The following is a 22,591-nucleotide window of genomic DNA, read 5'->3' as shown; positions in this document are numbered from 1 at the left end:
CATAAGGAATAGCATGGAGGACATTAGGAGAAGGAAGGGAAAAATGAGAGGGGGGGAATTGGAGGGAGAGATGAACCATGAGAGACTATGGACTCTGAGAAACAAACAGGGTTTTAGAGGGGAGGGGGGAGAGGGGATTGGTTAGCCTGGTGATGGGTATTAAGGAGGGCACGTACTGCATGGAGCACTGGGTGTTATACGAAAACAATGGATCGTGGATCACCACATCAAAAACTAATGATGTATTGTATGGTGACCAACATAACATAATAAAATTTAAAAAAATAATAATATTTCTTATGATCTGTTTTATATATTTTTTCTTCAGAATTTTGCTGCTCCAACTTAGCTCATTCTCTTAATGGGACATATCCCCCAATATAGCCTAATTAGCAGAACTAGTCCTTACAGTAAAACCAATCAACATCTCTTTCAGTTGGGAGATTTGGTCTTCCAATCGAAATAAGTATGTTACTGAGGGTCTCTGTGATGACATCTTACTTATGATTCCATTCCAAGATAGGTAAATGATTAAGGGTTTTGCTATGATTTTTTTGGCCTGATGAAACAACGCTTGCTGTCCATCGATACTTCACTTATAGGCTCTTTGCTTTGTTCTCACGGATTTCGCGCTTAGAAGAGATGTATCTTTTGCCAAGATCAGGGAATGGAACAGGCCAGATTACTAAATGAGACTTATCATCACTCCTACCATCCTCACTCTATAATATACCTGAATTCAAAACATCCAAACATGAGTTCAAATACCTCATTTCTAGCAACACATTTCTTCCTTAACAGAAACATGTACAGGATGGGAAAGACCTGAAGGCTTAAAGGAGGCCTGCAGATCCAGTATTTAAAATAACTCCTTGTTTGACAACATGCTCCCCACCCCCTATCCTGTGCCTCCCTAGGAGGGTTTACATTTGGGAAAAGCACATAATCAGATTCAGAATGGCTGAGAAAGGGATGCCTAGCTGGCTCAGTTGGAAGAACATGCAACTCTTGATCTCAGGGTTGTGAGTTCGAGCCCCACGTTGGGTGTAGAGATTACTTAAAAATAAAATCTTAAAAAAAAAAGGATGGCTGAGAAATATGCCTTTTTTTTTTTTTTTGCATGAGGTGGGGGAGCATTTGTAAAAGGGGATACAGGAAAGGAGACCCTCCATGATTCCTCAGATAGAGACATTCTCAGGTAGACAGAGTCCTTTAGACAGACTAATTTTTAGAAATCCTTGCCCTGGGAAGTCTGTGGGTCTCTCAGTATGAAAAACACTAGCCTTCCCAAGCTCCTCATTACACAAATAAGAAAGTTGAAGACTAAGGCAATCAGGTGACTATTTGAGATCACAAAGTTAGTTGGTGACAGAACCAAAATTAGCATCCAGATCTCCTCATTCCCAATCTGGCATTCTTTCCACCATGGCCATCAACTCTAATGTCATTTGTCATCATCACTGGCATCACCGTCATCATCATCATAATTTTAAATAATAGCTAACATGTATTAAGCTTTCACTCTATGTAAAGTGCTGTTTAAAGCACTTCACATCTGTTTAGTGACCACATTACCCTACAATGTAGGCTCTATTATTATGTCCATTTTACAGATAGGGAAACGGAAGCTCGGAAAGACAAAGTAATGTGCCTATGATCACATGACCAGTAACTGCAGAAATAGGAGTCAAATCCATGTCCCCATCCAGTGATCCCTGGATTCACTCTTTCAACTACTGCTTCCCAAAGTGGTTTCTGTAAAATACTAATCCAATAAGATGTTCCCTGATACAAGATTCTGTGGTCATAGTGGTTTGACTATAGCCCCTCTCAGAATCACAATGAAGATTAGCCCAATAAAGGCATGAGAAGTCCTGCAAAAATGATACCTACTTATCAGTGTTTTACAGGAAAATTTTCCTCCCAATTACCTATTAATATTTAACGAAAGGACTCCCATTAAAGAAGACTCATTTAGGCTCAATATTTGTAACACTAGGTCAGTGGCTCTCAAACTCTCGCCTGCATCAGAATCATGTGGAGGGCCCCAACCCTAGAGTTTCTGATTCAGCAGGTCTTTGGTAGGATTCAAGGATCTGCATTTCCAATGACTTCCTAGATGTTACTGATGTGATGGTCCAGGGACCACACTTCGAGAAACATGGCACTTGATATTAGAAAAATAAAGACAAAGAAACAAGCCCTAAATTGGCATAATGGGAAAAGGAATACAGCTATACTTTTTAATAATTCACATTAAAATCTTGCAAATGTTCATTATAATGAGCAAAATAATCTGTAAATTAAGTTGATGGATAAAATCAAAACATCAGAAAAATGAACAGGCAAAAAGAAAGACCCACTCTCTTTGGGAAAACAAACATAAGCATATTAGGGCTGATCATTCTTCACAATGGATTTTTATTTTTAATTGTCAAATGTATTACCAGACTTAGATCATTCGTGTAGGATAATACTAGCTGATTATGTACCAAGCACAGTGTGTATTTTGACCTTCATATGTATCATCTCCAACCTTTCAACAACCCAGATAATGATTTTTTTTCAGATAAAGATTATATTATCCTTTTTCCATGGATTAACTTTAAGGTGAATTTGTGTTCTATAAACATAATTGTAGGGTATAAATCTTTGTGACAAAATGGTGTTGGATCAGGTGCTGTGAATATTCTTTGGTAAGACATTTTTAGATGTCTGCAGCTTCCATTTCCTTATCTATAAAAAGATACAGGACAACTCACTGATTTCTAAAGTCATTCCAGTTTCAAATTCTAATCTTCCATGGTTCCAAGAAAGAAGCCAAACTAACATTTCCTAAAGAGACTCAGACTGACTTCAAGGAACAGAGCTGGCCAAATGTCACCAAATCAAGTTGTTGGCTAGAACTTTCAGAGGGAAATGAGTAAAGAGACTTCTAGATGTAGGATATATAATTAAGTAGAAAAATGGAGAAAACTTCTGGCAGAAAGAAATTTGGAAGAATAATAACAAACAAGAAAGGTCTCGGTAATGCTCACTTGATAATCCTTTTGAATTACCAACCTTATCATTTTCAGCAGCCATCTCACCTCAAGATATCTAACAGGACTGATTGAATAGAAATTTATAGCAGTGTTTTTCAAATGTATATGCACATTGGAATTTCTCTGGGGCTTCAAAAAAAAAAATGGATGTCTGTGTCTCACTCCCAGAGAATATGACCTAAGTGATGTGAAATGTGAGCTGGACTGTGAAATTGTCAACAAACACCCAGGTCATTATAATGCAGAGACAAGCTTGGGAAATGCTGGATTTATAGGGTTCCTTCCTGTGATTATGTTGTTAATTATATGCCCTGCTGTGGACTGAATTGTGTGCCCCCAAATTCATATGTTGAAGTCCTATCCTGCACATGACTATATTGGATATAGGGCCTTTAAGAAGGTGACTAAGGTTAAATGAGGTCTTAAGGATAGAGACATGATCTGATAAAAGTGGTGACCTTAGAAGAAGAAGGGACACTAGGACCATCTCCACCACGTGAAAACAGCAAGAAGGTGGTTGTCTGCAAGCCAGAAAGAGAGCCCTCATTAGAAACCACACTGGCTTGTGCCCTGATCTTGGTCTTCCCAGCCTCCAGAACCATGAGAAAATAAATTACTGTGTTTAAGCCCCCCAGTCTATGGCATTTGTTATGGTAGCCTGAGCTGAATAAGATAACCCCTCCTACATCCACCCTCTCTATCTCAGATCGGATTCCTTCTTCCAGTATTGGGAAAGCACACTAAATCAGGACCTGCCAGACCAGGGTCAAGTCCCAGAAAGGCACTAAACCTATTTGAGCTTCAGTTTCTCCAGCCAAATATGAGGGGTATTATTTCCTGTCTCCTACACAGGGTTTTGGAGGGAACTCAATGGGATCATTTATATGAAATTATCTTATAGATAATATGGCTCTGTACATGGGTGAGCTGCAGCTGGTACATGCCACTTTGTCTCATTCAACCAGTCTCCCTTTCCAATCCCCTCCTTGATTTCCCTCTTGGATCCCCTCCTCAGTATGTTCTCTCAGCTGTCTGGTCCTTAGTCATTTGGCCTTACCCCAACTGCCTGGTTCTCCCATCACTGCTTTCCTTTAGCACATGTCTGTTGCAACAAATCCTCTTAGTTTTCCTTTATCTAGAAATGTCTTTATTTTGCCCTCATTCCAGAGGGCTATGTTCACTGGATATAAAATTCTGTGTTCCGAGTTCTTTGATTTCAGTATGTGAAAGAAAAAGATGTTTCACTGTCTTTCATCCTCCATGCTCTGATGAGAAATCTACCATCATTTGAAGAATTGTTCCCTTCTTTTGTAATATGTAGATTTTCTCTAGCTGCTTCAAGATTTTTCTTTTCTGTTTTCAGCAGTTAATGATATATCTTGAGTGGGGTTTTAAACTCTGTAAAGTTATATCTTCTACTAATTTGGGAATTTTTTGTCCATAATTTCCTCAAATATACATTTTCTTCTAACTGAATCTAACTTCCTTTTCTTTCTACTTTCCTTCTAGAACGCCAATGAAACAAATGTTGGCCTTCTGATATTATTTTATAAGTCTTCAAGGTTCTGTTCATCTTCAAAAATCCCTTTCAGATCATATAATTAACATATCTTCAAGTTCACTGACTCTTTCCTCTGTCATCTTCCTTCTGCTTTTGAGGCTGTCCAATGATTTTTTTTTTTTTAATTTGAGACACTGTATATTTTTTCACTTCTAAAATTTCCTTTCAGTTCCTGTTTCATTATGTCTATGTTTCTTTTTTTTTATTATGTTCAATTAGCCAACATTTAGTACATCATTAGTTTTTGATGTGGTGTTTGTTTGTTTTAAAGATTTTTAAAATTTATTTGACACAGAGTGAGTGAGAGAGCGAGCAAGAGAGAGAGAGTGCAAGCACAAGCAGGGCGAATGGCAGGCAGAGGAGAAGCAGGCTCCCCGCTGAGCAGGGAGTCTGATGCAGGGCTCGATCCCAGGACCCTGGGATCATGACTTGAGCCGAAGGCAGACACTTAACTGACTGAGCCACCCAGGCACCCTGTTTTAGATGTAGTGTTAAATGATTCATTAGTTACATATAACACCCAGTGCCCATCACCACACATTTCTGCTGAGAATGTCTTTCTGTTCATTTCAAGTTGTTTGCCTTTATCTCATGGAGTAGAGTTATCATAGCTGCTTCAATGGCTTTGTCTGTTGGTTGTCTTTTCCTTTGAGAATAGTTCACATCTTCTGGTTCTCTGTATGCTGTCTAATTTTAGATTTTATCCTGAACATTTTGAATATTATATTGTATAGACTCTAAATTCTAGTATGATTCTGTGTAGAATTTTAATTTTTTTTGTCAGCAGACAATTAACCTGGTAGGTTCAGAATGCAAGTGCTGTGTTACCTCCTGTGGGCAGTGGTTCCATCCTCAGTTTAATGTCCAAAGCCTGTCCTGGATCTTCCTGTCCTGGATCTTCCCCATCCATGCACAGATTAGTGGAGAGCCCAGGGCATATGCAGCTCCCATAATTAGAACTATAGGATCCCCTTCTCCAGTTCTCTTCTCTCTGGGGCTACCCCCACATGCTGGGCAACAGGGCCTCTCTTCCTAGTTCCTCTGGCCAGAAAAACAGGGTTTCCCTTTAGTTTTAGCTAGTTAGTTTTCTACTTAGCTCCAAACTGTGCCCACCTTCAGAGCAAAACAGTGGGTGAAATAGTGAGAGGAGGGGTGCCTGGGTGGCTCAGCTGGTTAAGCATCTGCCTTTGGCTCAGGTCATGATCTTGGGGTCCTAGGATCGAGCCCCCATATCAGGCTCCCTGCTCAGTAGGGACCCTGCTTCTCCTTCTCCCTCTGCCTCTCCCCCTGCTTCTGTGCTTTCTTGTGCTCTGTCAAATAAATAAAATCTTTAAAAAAAAAAAACCATGAGAGGAAAGAGAGGGAAAATGGGGATTTCTTCCACCACCTCACTGACAAACAAGGGCCCCTTTTCCTAGTTCTTCTGCCCAGAAATATGAGGTTTCTACTGAGTTTTAGCCTCCTACCCCACTGCCATCACACAGTTCAGGACTGGGGTCTGCCCTCAGCACAAAGCCACAAAAGAAAACAGAAAAGAAAATGAGAAACTTCACTAAAATCTGCTTTTTGTTACCTTTCAGAGATCTCAGGTGGTTGCTTTTTGTATTTTCTCCAGAGTTCTCAGTTGTAATCAGTGGGAGAGAGAGGCAGTATCGGCTTAGTCCATCTTGAGGCTAAAGTAGGCTTAGTCCATCTTGATTGGAACCAGATATTTCATTGTATTTATATTTGATTTTCCTTTTCTTACACTTCTCTCCCCTTTCTATATTTTTCTATATTTCCTCTATCCTCATCTCTCCTATTTTCCATCATTTTGCTGATCTTGTTCAATATCTATATACTAGCTATACCTACAATTATACCCATATCTAATACATAGAGTATAGATGTATATATGAAGTGTTGATGTATATTACATACTTACATAGCATTGTACATATATACTGCATACATACATGGTATTTCATTATATAATCTTGCCAAAATTTATTTATCATACCTGCTGTTGGGCATTTTTTTTCCACTTTGGGGCCACTACAAAAGTGCTGTTATGAATATTTTAGTACATAACTTTTGATGAATATATATTTTTCTGTTGAGAATATACATTAAAGTTGCTAGTTATAGTATATGTGTACTTTCAGCTTTAGTAGACACCCAAGAATATTGATTTTAAAATAATTTCCCATACAGTTTTGATACACAGCAAAAATTGTGAATAGCTACTCTAGAGCCTACTATAGCTTCCTTTTCCCCATCTTCCATTTTCCCTTTAGTTGTAGGTCCAGAACCATCTCTTCACATTGCCTAAGAAGCTGCCCTCAGCCTCCAAAGAAGTCTCAAAACCACAGCAGCCTTGTCCATTCCAGGCACCAGCTAGAAGCGCACATCTCAGAGCAGGAAAGCCTAGGTTACTAAGGGAGAATGCAGACCCTCAAACACTGGAGGCTTGTTGCATAGCTCCTCCCCCCCTGCATTTTGCACAGGGATGCAGGGCTCTGCTTGCTTACTCAGGACCTGTGTGGTCCTTGTTCTCATCCCTCTCCTGTCTCCATTCCCTGACCCCACACCAAACATCTATACCTACTTTCAGTTCTGGTTTTGTCAACACCATTGACTCCCTTTTTTGCCTTTCTACAGTTATATCTTGTTTGCCTCCTCATTTTGGGAACCCCTTGCAGCCCTAGATGATAGGCACTTCTATCCTGTCATTTCTACCTGTCCCAGTGAGTTATCCTTGCTCATCTTCCACCAGGGGAAAATCCAAACAAAAGTACTTCAGGGTCTTCAATTCTATTGTATCCAAGGTTACCTTTTTTATCTTGTTTACCATCTGCTAGAGCTAGCATTTCTTCTGAATGTGCCTCTTCTTTATCGTTCATCAGTTCTCCAGTTGAAAAGAGCATGTATAACTTTTGGATCAAATCAGTAGCAGTCTCAGAACCATTACTAGGATTGTTCCCTAATACAAAGAAATGCTGCTCCTGGGAATCAAATTCATCAAACAGCTCACTGTTTCCTGCCTCTATTTTATACACCTCAGGAATAAAGCTAAGGTGACAGAGAAAAGAGATGAAAAATACATTAGCCAAGCCCCTTGCAGAATTAAATGTAAATACAGGCAGATACAGAACAGCAATAAATTTTATGCATGTGATTGGAATAGTCCAAATAGTTTGTGGATGAAATCTGACTCAGGGGCAATTTTTTAATATTCCAAAGGGAAATTAGAATGTTGTATCAGTGGTTTAGGACTCCAAAGCAATCTTATTTTCACCACTGAATTTTTATTGAGTACTTAGGGTTGTACTTTGCAAAATCAAACATAAAAGAATCCTTCTTACCAGTCTTTATATGGGTTCTGTTTTTTAAATGGCAAATGTTTTCGTTGCTTTTGCCATTTTTTATCTTTTGGCTTTTCTTCTGCTCTAAAATTGTGGTACCTAACATTTGATGTTATAAGTTTTCTGTTTTGGCAGTACCCAATATTAGAGTGGTGTTATATAAGGTATTACAAAGAGCCTTTTTTTTTTTTCATAAATCTACAGAAATGGGAACATGGTTCTTTCTAATATGGGTCATATTCTATCTGCTATTAACTCCAGATCTGTGAGTCATCACAAACCAGGAGTATTTTACACACACACATACACACACACACACACACACACCTACATCCCAACCAAACTTGCATCCTGAACACTAAAGCACCATTCATTTCAAATTATTTTTATAAGGACTGTTTCCAACTGTAGTATTACCCAAACTGTGAATTTGCCAACTCACAATACATTGTTTCCTGAGCCAACGTTCTCTGGATTGGGAGAGGTGATGTTAACACACTGGGGTCTCAGATCTGCAGGGGGATATTTGTTGATGGCACCTGGAGAAAGAGTGGGCTGGTTAATCTAAATGTTACCCTTCTATATTCTATTGCCCAAAGTCAGTTCATCTTTTCCTGTGGTTGGAGGTGTCTTCAAGAGGAAATTAATTTTATAAGGTACTCGGCAAAGTAGGCACCCTCTGATATTTGCAATACCTCATTGGCAAAGTCAATGAGATACAGCAGTGATTGAGTCAAAAATTCTCAAGCTCTGTATTTCACAGGCTTGTGATACAATTCAAGGACATCTTTCAATCCCTTCTAACATCTATTTCTATTCCTCTAAAAGGAAGATCTTTTCAGAAGACACATTGAGCTATTGTAATTGTCTGCCCTATTTATCTTAGGGTTGGAAGAAGACATCATTTTTTTTTTGCAAGTGACAAGCCTGCTACGATACATATAAATCTTGATTTCCAAAATTCCTGAGGGTTACATGAGCCCTGGGGCTTTGTGAGTGGCAGCAAATCTGCATCTCTGTTATTTCTTGGTAAACTCTCAGGAGCTGCAAATAACTATTCAATGTGGCCTCTGCCTCACTCCTAATCCCAGCACAGGCCAGAATTTGCTTGATGTCACAAGCTCTCAGGTATACTACTATACCCATGTCTAAAATTGCAACTCATGGACAGAGGCTGGGGCAGTCACTCTCAAAGCCCCACTATAAAAAGACACCCTTAAAACCCTGCTTGGCTATGCCTGAGCCAGTTGTCTGGGACAAATGCTCTAGAAGAGATTCATGCCCATGGCTCAAAAGAATTAAAGTCATAACCAAAGGTAATTTACAATGAAAGATAAAACAGAAGTCCTGGAGTAGATGGAGGGTGATGGTAGTGGGGTATTACTGATTACAGCAGTGTACCTTGTTAAGGGTATAGGAATTGAAATATGGTTTAAAGAGCAGGAGCACAGCTCTGGGTTCAGAATGCATGAGGCTGAGTCTAGAATTTGCCAACTCTCAAACTAAGCTTTTGAGCAATTTATTTAATGTCTCTGAACCTTAGTTTTCTCACTTGTAAAATGGAGATACTAGTACTTTCCTTTGAGGGCTGTACTGAGGATTAAATGATATAATCCATTTAAAGAAGTTGGTACATAGTACCAAGTACATAGTAAACAGATTAGGGTTAAAAAACACTTTCTACCTACATGGGGGTTTTCTGGCAAAGACCTTGACAGTGCAGCAGTAAAGTTCAAGGTCAATAAGACCTGATATTTTTCTCTGGTTTTCTCACTGCCTCCTACTCACACCTTAGACTATACCACTCACCACTGAAGTAAGGATTTATTACTAAGCCAATTGGTGGATTGTACACAGAGACATTAAATCTACTGCAAAAGCAATAGAAGAGAAAATGTTTAATGACTTACGTCTGATTAAATGAACAAATGGCTTGACAAACTTGGTGATATAGTTCAAATCTGGCTTGTGGGTTCTGCCAAGCTGGACTAAGTGATGATCCAGTGGGTGGCTGGCTAATTCTTCTAATTCCTTGTCATTGTGTATAGGACCAAAGGAAAACACAAATATGGAGTAGCCCTGACACTTGGCTCTCAGCGCTACATTTCTTAAGACTTCCTTGTCTAAGGGGTTGGTTTCGCCAGCAGATATAACAAAGATAACTTTGTTTTTCCTCAGGTTGGGGGTTCCTACAAACACATTGTCAACTGTCCACTGCAGAGCATGGCCAATAAAAACATCTCCATTGAGCTGCTGAAAAGAGTCTTGGAGATGATGTTTCATTTGGAATATACTGCTGTAAGTAACCAAATCAAATTCCAGGTAGACAGGGCATTCTTCACTGTTGGGCATATAGCCTGGAGGAGAATAGCTCAGGACTGCCACTCTGTCTCCTAACATGGAGGTCAGTGGGTCTGGGGCAATGTGAAAGTAATCAAGCACTGAGATTAGAAAAGCTTTCACTTCCTTAAACTCATCATTTCCTATTCTTCGGGAAGCATCTATGAGGAAAGCCACATCCATGTAATATTCTTGAAGAGAGGTATCTCCAGGTTCATTAGTAAGACCTGGTTCTTCTTTTCTGCCATGGTTTTCATGTCCTGCAATAGAACAGCTCAAGTCACTCTTTTTAGTAGAAGGCTGAACTTGGCTAAAAGAAGGCTAAAATTACTTAAAACTCCTAGCCAAGGATGACCAATACACATCTTGGGATTTTGCCATGCTTTATTCCCATAACCATGGCAGACAACATAAATCAATTACAGTACTTGTTCCCAGATGCATTCTCTAAATATGTCTCTACACACTGCATGGGAAACCACTGGCATTCAACAGGTGCTATCATGCGAAAAGAAACATATTTCCTAGCCTATTTCAGATCCTTGTCAAAGGACTGATTGATCCTCTAGCTATTTTCATATGTAAGATGAGAAACATATAACTATTTTTAGTGCACTCCACATGATTACAAAATTTGAAGTACACATTTGCATGAGATCTAATTATTATGCAGCGGCTCTAAGAGAAAAGTATCTATGTCAAAGTCATATTTGTTGATGTCACAAACACATATACCTTTATACACATGTTCAAAATATGTACCATAGTGTGATGTCATGAGAGCAAGTATAAATGCTGACTTTAGAATCCAAACTCTGTGTAAGAACTTAAATACTCTAAGATGTTGGTACTTAAGGTGCCACTCTGCAAACTGTTTATTGGCCCAGGACAAAATAAGGAGCTTGCACCATGTTGTAAGTCATCACCATTACTAAGCACACTGTTTAGTTTGGCTATTTTTTTTTTTTTGGTAGCAAGACTTTCTCAATGAAGGAAACAGTGCCCTGATTTACATTCTGACGCTAATGCCTTATCTTGCTGTAGATCAGACGTTAAGTAGCACTGCTCTAAGCCTAAGGGATCATAAAACCATGTCCACAATCATGTGGATGGTGACTGGTCAGTGAAGTCACAACAGGAAATGCCAGCTCAGAAAGACAAGAAGTAGGTGGCCAATGTTTTTTTTTCTATGAAAGAAGTGTGTCTATAAACCTAATCAAGCAAGAAGTAGATTTTTAACTGGCAAAAATGTATTGATCCCCATTTGTGCTCAACCCCATTATTAATGCTGTATATTTATTACTTTACTCCTCACAATAATTCCCACAAATGAATTAATTAACCTGTATTAATGCCATAAAACCTTAATAATAAAATAGAATGCAAAAAAAAAAAAAAAAACCCCACCATAGATAATGTTATTAACAGGGCAAATGCTCCATTACATGTTTGTAGCTCAAATAACTCTGAATTTCTAGGGTAAAGTCCACATTATTTTTTTTATCTATTGTTGACTTTTTTTTGACAAATAAAAGTTATGTAAAAACTGTAAGGTGTACAATGTGGTGTTTTGATATCACTACACCTTGTGTAATGATTATGACAATCAAGGTAATATTATTGGATTTGATTTACTTAAAATTTTGTTTAGAATTTTTACAGCTATGTTTATAAGGAATATTGGAGTACAGTTTCATTTTCATGTAAAGTCTTTGTCTGGTTTTGCTATCATGGTAATCTGGCCTTAGAGAATGAGCTGGAAAGAATTCCTTCCTCTTTAGTTTTCTGTAAGACTTTGTGTAGAATTGATATTATTTCTTCCTTAGGTGTTTTGTTGAATTTACCAGTGAAGTCATTTTGGTTTGGAGTTTTCTGTATGGGAAATTTTGAACTACAAATTCAATTTCTTTAATAGGTTTTGGGCTATTTAGATTACTTCTTGAATGAGCTCTGGTAATTTGTGAATTGCAAGAAATTTGTCTATTTCACCCAAGCTAATTTATAGGCAAAAAATTATTTATCATATTCTCTGATTACCCTTTTAATATCTGTTTCCTCTCTCATTCCTGATATTAGTAGTGTCTTCTTTTTTTCTTGGTGACTTTGACTAGTTTATTGATTTTATTGATATTCTCAAAGAAACAGCTTTTGGTTTTACTGATTTTTCTCTTTTCCATTTCATTGAGTTCCACTTTAATTTTATTACTTCCTTTCTTCTGCTGCTTACCTAGGGTTCTCCTTTTTCTGATTTCTTAAGGTGAAAGTTGAAGTCATTGATTTGAAAACTTTCTTCTTTACCAACATAGGTATTTAATGCTATAGATGACCTAGGTACTACATTAGTGGAATCTCACAAATTCTGGCATATTGTGATTTTATTTTCATTCATTTCAAAATACTTTCTAATTTCCCTTTTGATTTCTTCTTTGACCATGATTTTTTAGAAGCATCTTATTTAGTTTCCAAATACTTAGGGATTTTTTGAAGATCTTTCTGCTATTGATTTTTAATTTAATTCTGTTTTGGTCAGAGAATACAGTTAGTGTGACTTCAATCTCTTAAAATTTTGAGAATTGCTTTATGGCCCACAATATGGTCTACCTTGGTAAGTGTTTCGTGTGTACTGAAAAGAATATGTATTCTGTTGTTGTGTGGAGTATTCTATAAATATCCATTAGGTGAGGTTAGTTGCTAGTGTGGCTCAAGACTACTGTCTTCCTGCTGATTTTCTACCAAGTATTGAGACAGGGTATTAGAACTCTGATGCTCTTTTCATTTTTTAAAAAAATCTTTTTTCTCCCTGAGTTTTATTTTGGATAATTCCATTACTACATCTTCAAGTTCACTGATTTTTTCTTTTACCAAATCTAATTTGCTATTAATCCCATCCAGTATATTGTTCATCCTAGACATTGCAACCTTTATCTCTACAAATTCTATTTGAATCTTTTTCTTTTTTGTATCTTCCATGTCTCTACTTAACTTTTTCACATATGAGATACTGTTATAATAACTGTTTTAATATCTTTGTTAATTCTAACATCTGTGTCAGTTCTGGTTTGTTTTGGAGTGATTATGCTCTTGATTATGGTCATGTTTTCATGCTTCTTTTTGTTCCAAATATTGTGAAATTTTCCTTTTTGGATGTGGAATACTTGTGTATTCCTACAAATATTCATGTTACATGAAAACTATTTGTTCCTTTTAGGTAATGCTATTATGATTTGTTTGGCTAGTCTAGAGTAGTGCTTAATTTAAGGCTAATTATTCCCCACTACTGAGACAAGACCTCCCTGAGTTTTCTTTCCAATACTCTATGAATTATGAGTTTTTCCAGGCTTTCTGGCAAGAAAAGGCACTGTTCCTGGCCCTCTATGAGCAACTGGCACTATTCTGTAATCTTTTCTGATGGTTCTTCCCCCAGGCTCAGGGCATTTCATCACATGCATGTGCCCTCACCACTTTGCTGAATAATTGAGGGGACCCTTTGCATATCTCTGGTGTTCTCTCTCTATGCAGCTCTCTCTTCTCTGGCATTTTGTCCTGGGAACTCTTACCACCTTGGTCTCCCTGGATTCTCATCTCTGTCTCCTCATCTCAAGGAGTGCATTGGGCTTCACCCCAGTTCCTTCTTCCTGCCCCATGGCAGTAAGCTGGAGCAATCATAGGGTTTACTTCATTTGTTTTTGTCTCTCAGGGATCAGTCTTTCATTTCCTGATGTCCATTGTCTTGAAAATTATTGTTTCATGTATGTTGGTGTGTAGAGATATAAGTATTTATCTAATAGGTGAGATCTGGTGATTTTGTTTGAGATGTTCCTATGTTCTCTTCCTTCTCACAAAAGGACTAAGAACTCATCATTTATATACCAGATTCTTCCTTTATCAATACGTTTGTAGTAATTGAACAAGATTTTGCATTTCACAGGCAGGTATAAAATTTGTGGGCTTCCCATTCCCCACTAGAAACCTAGTTTTAAATTCTTGGAATTGTTTATCAAGATAAAATCCCTTGATTAAACTATTAAATATGAAATTGGAAGTGCAGACAAAAGCATTTATGTCATATTCTTCCTTGCTGTGACAGCTATGTAACATACTTTAGCCCTAAAACATCACCATCAAAAACACTTCTAGAGTTCTTGGCTATAGTGTATTAGGCTGTGAAGGTCAGTCAAATGGACATTTCTGTCATGTGGAAGTTTACAGTTCTGGAGATGACTAACCACTACCTGCTCTGTCATTAGGATCTTTGTTTTCCAACTACAGCATTTTGGCTTCTTTAAGAAGACCAATCAACACATTTGGTTAAAACATGAGGAAAAGTATTTCATAAATGTTCTGATAGAAGAGGAGGATTGACTTATGTTAGTGAAATATTTTTTCATGCATGCCCATATCAAAAAGATTACTGCTTTTCCCCTGATTTTCTCTTTATAACTGAGCAAAATCTCCATCCTTTTCCAAAGTACCCTGCAGAATTATTTTCTAAGGAGCATATTTTCGCCCACAAAATCTGTAAAAATAGGCTCTCTTCCTACTTACAGGATTAGCATGAGAATCAAGAAGCTAAATGTAGATTCTTATGGTTCAAAACTCTAAAATTAGTCAAACATGAAGCATGATTATTCTACTTTGAGTCGAAATTCATCTTACTTAGGGAGAGTCGGCCTTCAAAAATATTTTCTCTCAAGAAAACCTGGCAGGAGTGTGGATACAATATATCCATAGCTCACAGCAATGCTGTGTATTTTCTGGAAATGTCAGGGAGCCAAATTCCCATCTTCAAGTCTATGGAAGAATTTCCTCAGAATGGCGGAGGAGGAAAGGCTGGTTCACTTTATTGTGGAGGAGGCTTGGAAGGAATGAGGGATCCAGCTAGATTTCCAGGGAAGCGGCCTCAGAGATTAGCCCAACTTTGGCCAAAATTTAAGCCACAACACCATGGGTGCTCCAGTAACTTTATGGAGAAGTGGGGGTGGAAAGGGAACTTAGACAGAAGGGAGAATCTATAAGACCTGAGCCATTTGGACTGGGATTACGTATGCTGTAGAGTGGCTATGCTGCCTTACATGGCATTTGTGGGAAACCTCAAGATATGCATGAGTTATCCAGTGATCGGCTTTGGAATTTGTCCAGGGGCCAAAATTAGCCATGTGTTCTTCATAGGCAAGCCACATGTACAACTGGGGCTACCTTACATATCTGTTTCTATCCACATTAACTGTAGATTAAATTAACCTTGTTTTATAAGACTTCCCATGGGGTTGGCAATGTTTTCTTTCCTGCTTTTCCACTGTCTGAGTATTTGATTGAGCATTCAGTTCACTTAGGTCTTATGCTCAGCTCTGTTCATGTCTTCTCTCATTTAACCTTCTGTAGGGCACTATGAGGGTGGAATTACCATCATTCCCCTTTTACAGATGAGCAAGCAGAAGCTTGGAGAGAGAAAATTACTTGGCCAAGAAATGATAGCTTCTAAGTGGTAGAGGAAGGATTTGAGCCCCACTCATGTAACTCCTTCAGAAGAACTGGTCCTCAGATATGAGGGTAGAGCACACATTAAGGGACATATTAACCACTTCACCAAAGGCCCTGGGACCTGGTGTGAAAAATGAGGTTCTTGGTCAATTGCTATTCCTTCTGAGTGAAGCCACTAGAGGAAGTTTTCTTCCAAAAGTAGGCAACTATATGAATTAAATAAAATTTGCAATTTTTTCTTCTCTAGGCCTTGTAGAGCAGCAGTTATGAGCAGAACATTTGGAGTTTGTTTGAGTCCTGTCTCTGCCATTTGTTACCTCTGTGACCCATCCCTCCATACTTAAGTTTCATTATGTAAAAAACAGTAATAATAAACTAATAAAACCTAATAAAGTTTTTTAGAGAATTAAATAAAGTTTGCACAGTGCCTAACATATCCTAAGTACTCCACAAATATAATTTTTAGAGGGAGATAAACAAATAGAAAAGTCCCAGACATCTGAAAATCCTGCCCATGTTACTATATTTCACAAATGAGAATTTCCATAAGAAAAAAATGCCGTCAACTGGTATTAGTGGAAGACGACTTGCACACGCACATATGCGCACGTGCTCTCAGAAATGAGAAAGCTCATTCTGCTGTGTTTGTGAATGTTTAACTACAGAGGAGTTGGCAATAATTCATGTACCTCTCCATTTAACGATGCCATCCCAGGCCTGTCCTCCCTTCTGTCTGCTGAGGTCATTGGCCAGGCTCTAAGCTGGGGCAGCAAGGGAGGGAGGCACAAGAATTTTATACAAAAGGAAATACAGACACATTTAAAATTCCCTTCTTTTGGGCGCCTGGGTGGCTCAGTTGGTTAAGCGACTGCCTTCGGCTCAGGTCATGATCCTGGAGTCCCGGGATTGAGTCCTGCATCGGGCTCCCTGCTCGGCAGGGAGTCTGCTTCTCCCTCTGACCCTACCCCCCTCTCATGTGCTCTCTCTCTCTCTCAAATAAATAAATAAAATCTTTAAAAAAAATAAAAAATAAAAAAAATAAAATAAAATTCCCTTCTTTTATTGTATGAGGTCCTCATTCCCCCATTTGCCTAAACAAGTAGAAGAGATGGTCTTAAAATAGATTTCATCCTCTTCCCCCAAAGATTTAGAATAAATATTTTTCTTGACCTAGACTTTTCTAGGTGGCACTTAGTCTGAAAGGCTCACTCTTGCAGTCTACTTCACACTCTGAAACAAGTCTGAAGAAGGTACCAGCACACTGAGAAAAAGTGACACATGCCTTAGGAATTATTTAGACCCAAGCTACCCAGATCTAGCATTTTGGTCTTTATGGTGTTATTCTGTGCTCTGGCTTTTGGATGAATTTATAAGCAGTTTATAAAGCCAGTTTATTCTGGCATTATAGCCTCTGGATGAGTTTATAAGCAGGAATTTTTTTAAATGAAATTAAATTTTTGAAATAAAATTGCACTACTGAAATTATTTAAAAATAATTCTCCCAAATGATGATGTGATTGAACTTATTCTCAAATTTGGCAATTGGATTTATTTCATCTGTAAATGCAGACAATGCCATCATCAGGCAACATGGCATACATAGTTAAAAGTTAGTGGGCATGGGTTTAAGTCCTGGCTCTACCACTTAAAGCTAAGAGCTTGAAGCTCGTAACCTTTGCATCAGTGTCTTCATCTGTAAAATACAAAATGTAGGGGTGCCTGGGTGGCTCAGTCAGTTGAGCGTCTGACTCTAGATTTTAGCTCAGGTCATGATTGCAGGGTCGTGAGATCGAGCCCAGTGTCAGGCTCTCTACCTGGCAAGGAGTCTGCTTAAGATGCTTTCTCTCCCTCTCCATTTGCCCCTCCCCCTGCTCGCAGGTGCACACTCTAAATAAATAAAATCTTTAAAAAAATACAAAATGTAATAAAATAATAATAATGATGATGATGATGATAGACTTTTTGGTAAAGATTAAATGAAATCATGTGTATAAAGTGCTTAGCATTGTGCCTGGCACAGAGTTGTGCTAAGTAAGCAGTAGATTCTGTGGTTATGATTATTCCTCACACATTGTTCAATCATCAAGTGAGACAGTGCATATGGTGCTTTGAGAATTGCACTCCAGGGAATAAATATTGGCCCCCAAAGCATTCCATCTGCACTTTTAATTAAACTAAATACTTTCTGACTTGTGTTATGCATTTTTTTGTACACAGAGAATATACTCTGTCAGACCAAAAGCTCCTTGAAGACAGGGCCTCTGTCTGAGTCTTTAAAAAACAAGGAAACAAAAAACAAAAAACCACTCCAAGCCCCCAAAGAGGCCAACTCGGGGCTTAACTCAGAACAGGAGCCAATACATATTTGCTACATGAAAGAACATCTGAATAATCATGGAAAATCTACAAAAATGCCCAGTGTTTTCACATGGTAAGCCCTCAATAGGGGCTGCCACCGTCACCTTCATCTCGACCACCCCCACTACCACCGTCCCACCCTCACACCTCCACCACTGTTCCCATCACCATCACTTCCCCACCACTATCAGTACCACCACCACGATCATCACCACCCCACTCTCATACCCCTACCTGCATCTCCACCATAAACAGTACTGGGGCCACCAACATGTCTACCACCCACCTTTACCACCACCATCAGCAACAGCTAACACCTTCACCACCACTGTCTTCACTATCACCACAACCAGCACCAACACTGTCATCACAAAGCCCTCTAACACCACCACTATCACCCAATTACTACAAGTATCCAAGTTGTATTCCATAAGAAAGGGGTCCACATGAAAAAAATGTCACTAGTATTCTAGAACATTATTACTTGCAATAAACGATCGCATGAGACATACAGAAACCTCATCTGAATTCAAATAGTCCACATACCCCAATCATGTTGCATCAGTTTTGTCCACTGCAAAACCTTCATGGAAGACAACCAAAACTGTAATAACAATATAATAAATTCCCAAGTAAAAGTAAATGCAACAACCTCAGTCTATAGTTAAAAAAATTCAGGAAACTCAGTTTATTCCCCACAGAACTTCAAGGTGGTTGCAATTTCCTAAAGAGTTCATGAAACATGTCATTAAAATTCAGATATGACCACAATTTTATTACTGATCTCCTCTACTGAAATGAAAGTAGGACATTCAGCTGGTGTTCCACAGGTGGCTCAGAAGCCAATTCTGCTGCATTTAAGTCCAGTACAGGTTTAAATTTAGCAGAAGTCAAGATAATATATTCAAATTCAATACATGACAGCAAAAATTAGAAACAAGCTAAGTGTTCAATGAGATAAATAAATTCATTCATTGGAAGTAACATTATGAGATACAGAAAATCAGTATGAAGCTTGCAGCAATATGTAAAATGTATGACATAATATGATCTGAAAAGCAGGATATCCAATTGAAGTGATGTAAACCTATAGACCTATGGAAAAACCAAAGAATATATTCCACACTACAAATAGCTTTTGCTCAATTATTTGATTTGAGATTCCTTGTATTCAAATTTTATATGATATGATAGTACTTTTATAATTTTTTAAAAATCAGCAGAATCTTGAGAGTATAACGGGGAAATAGTGGACAGGGTGTAGGAATTGTGAGTCCCTATTCTGAATCTTCCTGAATGAACTTGCGGGCATGAAGTTTCTTCTAAAACTGGGTTTCTCCCACTATTGACAGTTTGACAGGATAGTTCTTTGTTGTGAGGAGAAGGTCCCGGGCATTGTAGGATATTTAGCAGCATCTGTGGCCTCTGTCCATTAAATGCCAGTAGCACCCTCCAGGTGTGACAACGAAAACTGTCTACAGACATTGCAGTATGTCTCCCAGGGTGGGTAGAGTGCAATTACCCCCAGGTGAATTTGCAAGAGGTGATCACTAAATACCTTTCCAGCTCTAATACCCTGTGATTGAATCAAAGTCAAAAGACATATTGGTTTTAAAAAAAAAAAGCTGATTTGTAGATCAGAATCAGATTAAAGTTAGAAAAATAAAAAATGTAAAACAGAGCCTCTGTAAATTCCCCCAAAGCACAATTCCAGGCTAGTTGAAAGGGAGAGGTGTTACTTCCCATTTCTCAGTGAAATTCATTGAAAAGAACGTTAGTTGATGTTATCCTATGGCCTGAGACCACTTAAAACTATGAGTGAGCCCCAGGCTGAGTTTGGGTTGGTATTTAACATTTCATTACAAATTATCTTGTCCTTTAATATTGAAAGTCAACTAACTATATCTTAAATATTGGTTAACCTAGTATCTTTGATGAAAGTGCTAGGCTTGTCACTGGGTCAACATTGCAACTTAATTAGAATTAAACCACCAATTTTTCATTACATAATTCCATAGAACTATGTGTATTCCATTGGTAAGTAATTAAGAAGGACTGAATTTTCCAAAGAATTTTTATATTGCACATGTGGTCAAAATGCATGATTATTATCTCTATATATTTAGATCTTAAGAAGTGTTTTTTTTTTTTAGATGTTGGATGGAGGGAAGCATGACTGTTCAGTGGTTTTAGATGAGTAAAATAATGAATCCTTTGGAAATAGGAATTCCCACTTCTGTTCTGTGGTACTAGGTACTCAATTGCTTTCAGCTCCATTGAGAATGCAGAGCAAATCTGGCAAGCCAAAGTGGTAGGATGAGCAGTGGTTCTTAAAACACAACCTCTATTAGAACCACCTTTGCTGCTTGTTAAAACTCAGATTGCTGAGCCCCAGCCCCAGAATTTCTGATTTGGTTGGTCTGCGATGTGTACTGAGAAGCTGCATTTTAATAAGTTCCCAGTTTCTGCTGATGCTGCTGGTACTGCTGATGCAGGGACCACATTTTGAGAATCCCTGGGATAGTGGATCTCAAATTTGCAGACATACAAAAATCACCTATGGTGGTTTTGAAGTTTCTAGCCTTTTCCTTGCCACTCACACCCCTAACTATGAAGCAGTGACTCTGAGGAGGGCTTAGCAATCCGCGATTATGAAGGACTTGCAGGTGATTCTGATACAGACTGTCCTTCAGCTGCTATAAGGATTGGAGAAGGCCAAGAAAGGTGATGGATTGAAGATGAACTTGGAAATCAGAGCAGGTAGTAAGAAGCAGAGGGAGAAGCATAAGTAGAGAGATAGTGATTGTGCTTCTCGTGGAAGATACACAACTCATTACCAGCCCACAGAACTCTGGAAACTATACATTTCTTAAATGGTTCAGATTCCTGACTTTTCCCCAAGACTCTCAGTTCAAGGGCAGAAAGATCAGCCCTCAGCCATAAGAATCACATAACAAATGAGGAACAAGCACGGCATATGGAGTTATCAACCTTTTATTTGTGCAATACATCTGGAACTAATCAAAGTTCATCTCTTAGCAACTGAATAAAATATCTGAACCACACAATGTACTCTCCATGAGGACGGCACATTATATAGAAAGTTCTCAGTAGGTTTTGGCAACTAGCTAAAGATAAGAAAGGAAGGAAGGAAGGAAGGAAGGAAGGAAGGAAGGAAGGAAGGAAGGAATAGCACAAAATCCCTAGACAACACTTGTGATATGAAATTCAGATTTATTTTAGAGGATAAAAAATATCTATTATCCTTAACTCTGAGACTCACACTGTTTGCAGGCTACCACAACATTACATAATCCTCTAGAGAACTCCCAGCACACTTCAACCCACCGCGGGAGAAATGGAGAGGGGCAACTAATAATCTACATTTTTTCCTAGTAGAGTCATGTACAATGATTTCTTCAGCCAAAATAAACCTTCCCCTGGCTACAAGTACCTTGATTCCCCAACATCTGGTAAACCAAATGAAAAAAGTCTATTGTTACTGAACAATGGTTGTTAAAAATGGCAACAAAGATGAATTATTTTTCTTTTTTTCTTTTTTTAGATTTTATTTATTTATTTGACAGAGAGAGAGAACACAAGCAGAGGGAGTGGGAGAGGGAGAAGCAGGTCTCCCACTGAGCAGGGAGCCAGATGCGGGGCTTGATCCCAGAACCCTGGGATCATGACCCCAGCCAAAGGCAGATGCTTAACGACTGAGCCACCCAGGTGCCCCTCTCTTTTTTTCTTAAATATCCAATCATATCTGTCTTTTCCTGAAGAGATTCACATTTCTGAGTTATTAGACTTTAGAATGCTTACCTCTAACAAAATGATCACAATTGATCATTTGGTATTCTAACCCTGCCAAACAACGTTGTTTTTTTTTTTTCTTTTTAAACCAAACCATAATAAATTCCTGTACCATATCATTGAAATGAACACCCAAAAGAATAAATATCTTATTCTCTTCTTTAAGCTATGTCTATATGACAATAAAAATTGTTTAAAATATATACACAATTGAATGCCTTGATGCCATGGTACTACAGACATTTCGTTTTACTGCATTAACGTCTTTTTTTAAGCCTATTTTTCAACTAATGATTGACTTTTTTATTATTAATTCTAGCTTTGAAAAGTCAGTTAAAGTTAAAGTGCAAATATTTATATTTCATAAATAGGGGGACAGTGTGAGGATGAGAGTGTTGAACCCAAGGAAAAGAAAAGGTATTTATCCAAGGAAGTTACTGAGAATGTATGTCATTCATTCTTAGGAATAACTGGCATGAAATTGGCCCCTTTTTCTTTTAAACTTGCATCATCTAACAACATACGTGATACTTCAGACATAATGCTTTCAATGCTGTTATTCTGGCCAAATGAGCATTTTGGAAGCCTCTACATGCATAGCTGGAAATGGTTGAAGTCTGTTTAGAATGTCCTCCCTTGTAATGAAAACA

At 38.2% G+C, this 22,591-nt stretch overlaps 1 protein-coding gene across 2 annotated transcripts in view; it reads right to left on the bottom strand.

Annotated features, from left to right (window-relative positions):
- The window catches only part of COL6A5 (collagen type VI alpha 5 chain), a 90,362-nt gene that overhangs the window by 3,559 nt on the left and 64,212 nt on the right, over positions 1-22,591 (bottom strand). Inside the window, exons 35-37 of one of the 2 annotated variants that reach the window (XM_081826183.1) lie at positions 9,860-10,549; positions 8,392-8,488; positions 7,418-7,656 (exon numbers count right to left, since the gene is read on the bottom strand). The exons of the other annotated variant lie outside the window; for it this stretch is intronic. Coding sequence (XP_081682309.1) covers positions 7,418-7,656; positions 8,392-8,488; positions 9,860-10,549 — 1,026 coding nt within the window. The remainder of the gene's footprint in view (positions 1-7,417; positions 7,657-8,391; positions 8,489-9,859; positions 10,550-22,591) is intronic. 2 annotated transcript variants of the gene reach the window in all.

Source organism: Leptonychotes weddellii, chromosome 1 (assembly GCF_054177405.1).
Source record: "Leptonychotes weddellii isolate Sample4059 chromosome 1, ASM5417740v2, whole genome shotgun sequence".
NCBI lineage: Eukaryota > Metazoa > Chordata > Mammalia > Carnivora > Phocidae > Leptonychotes > Leptonychotes weddellii.
This window is presented reverse-complemented; position numbering and strand designations above follow the sequence as displayed.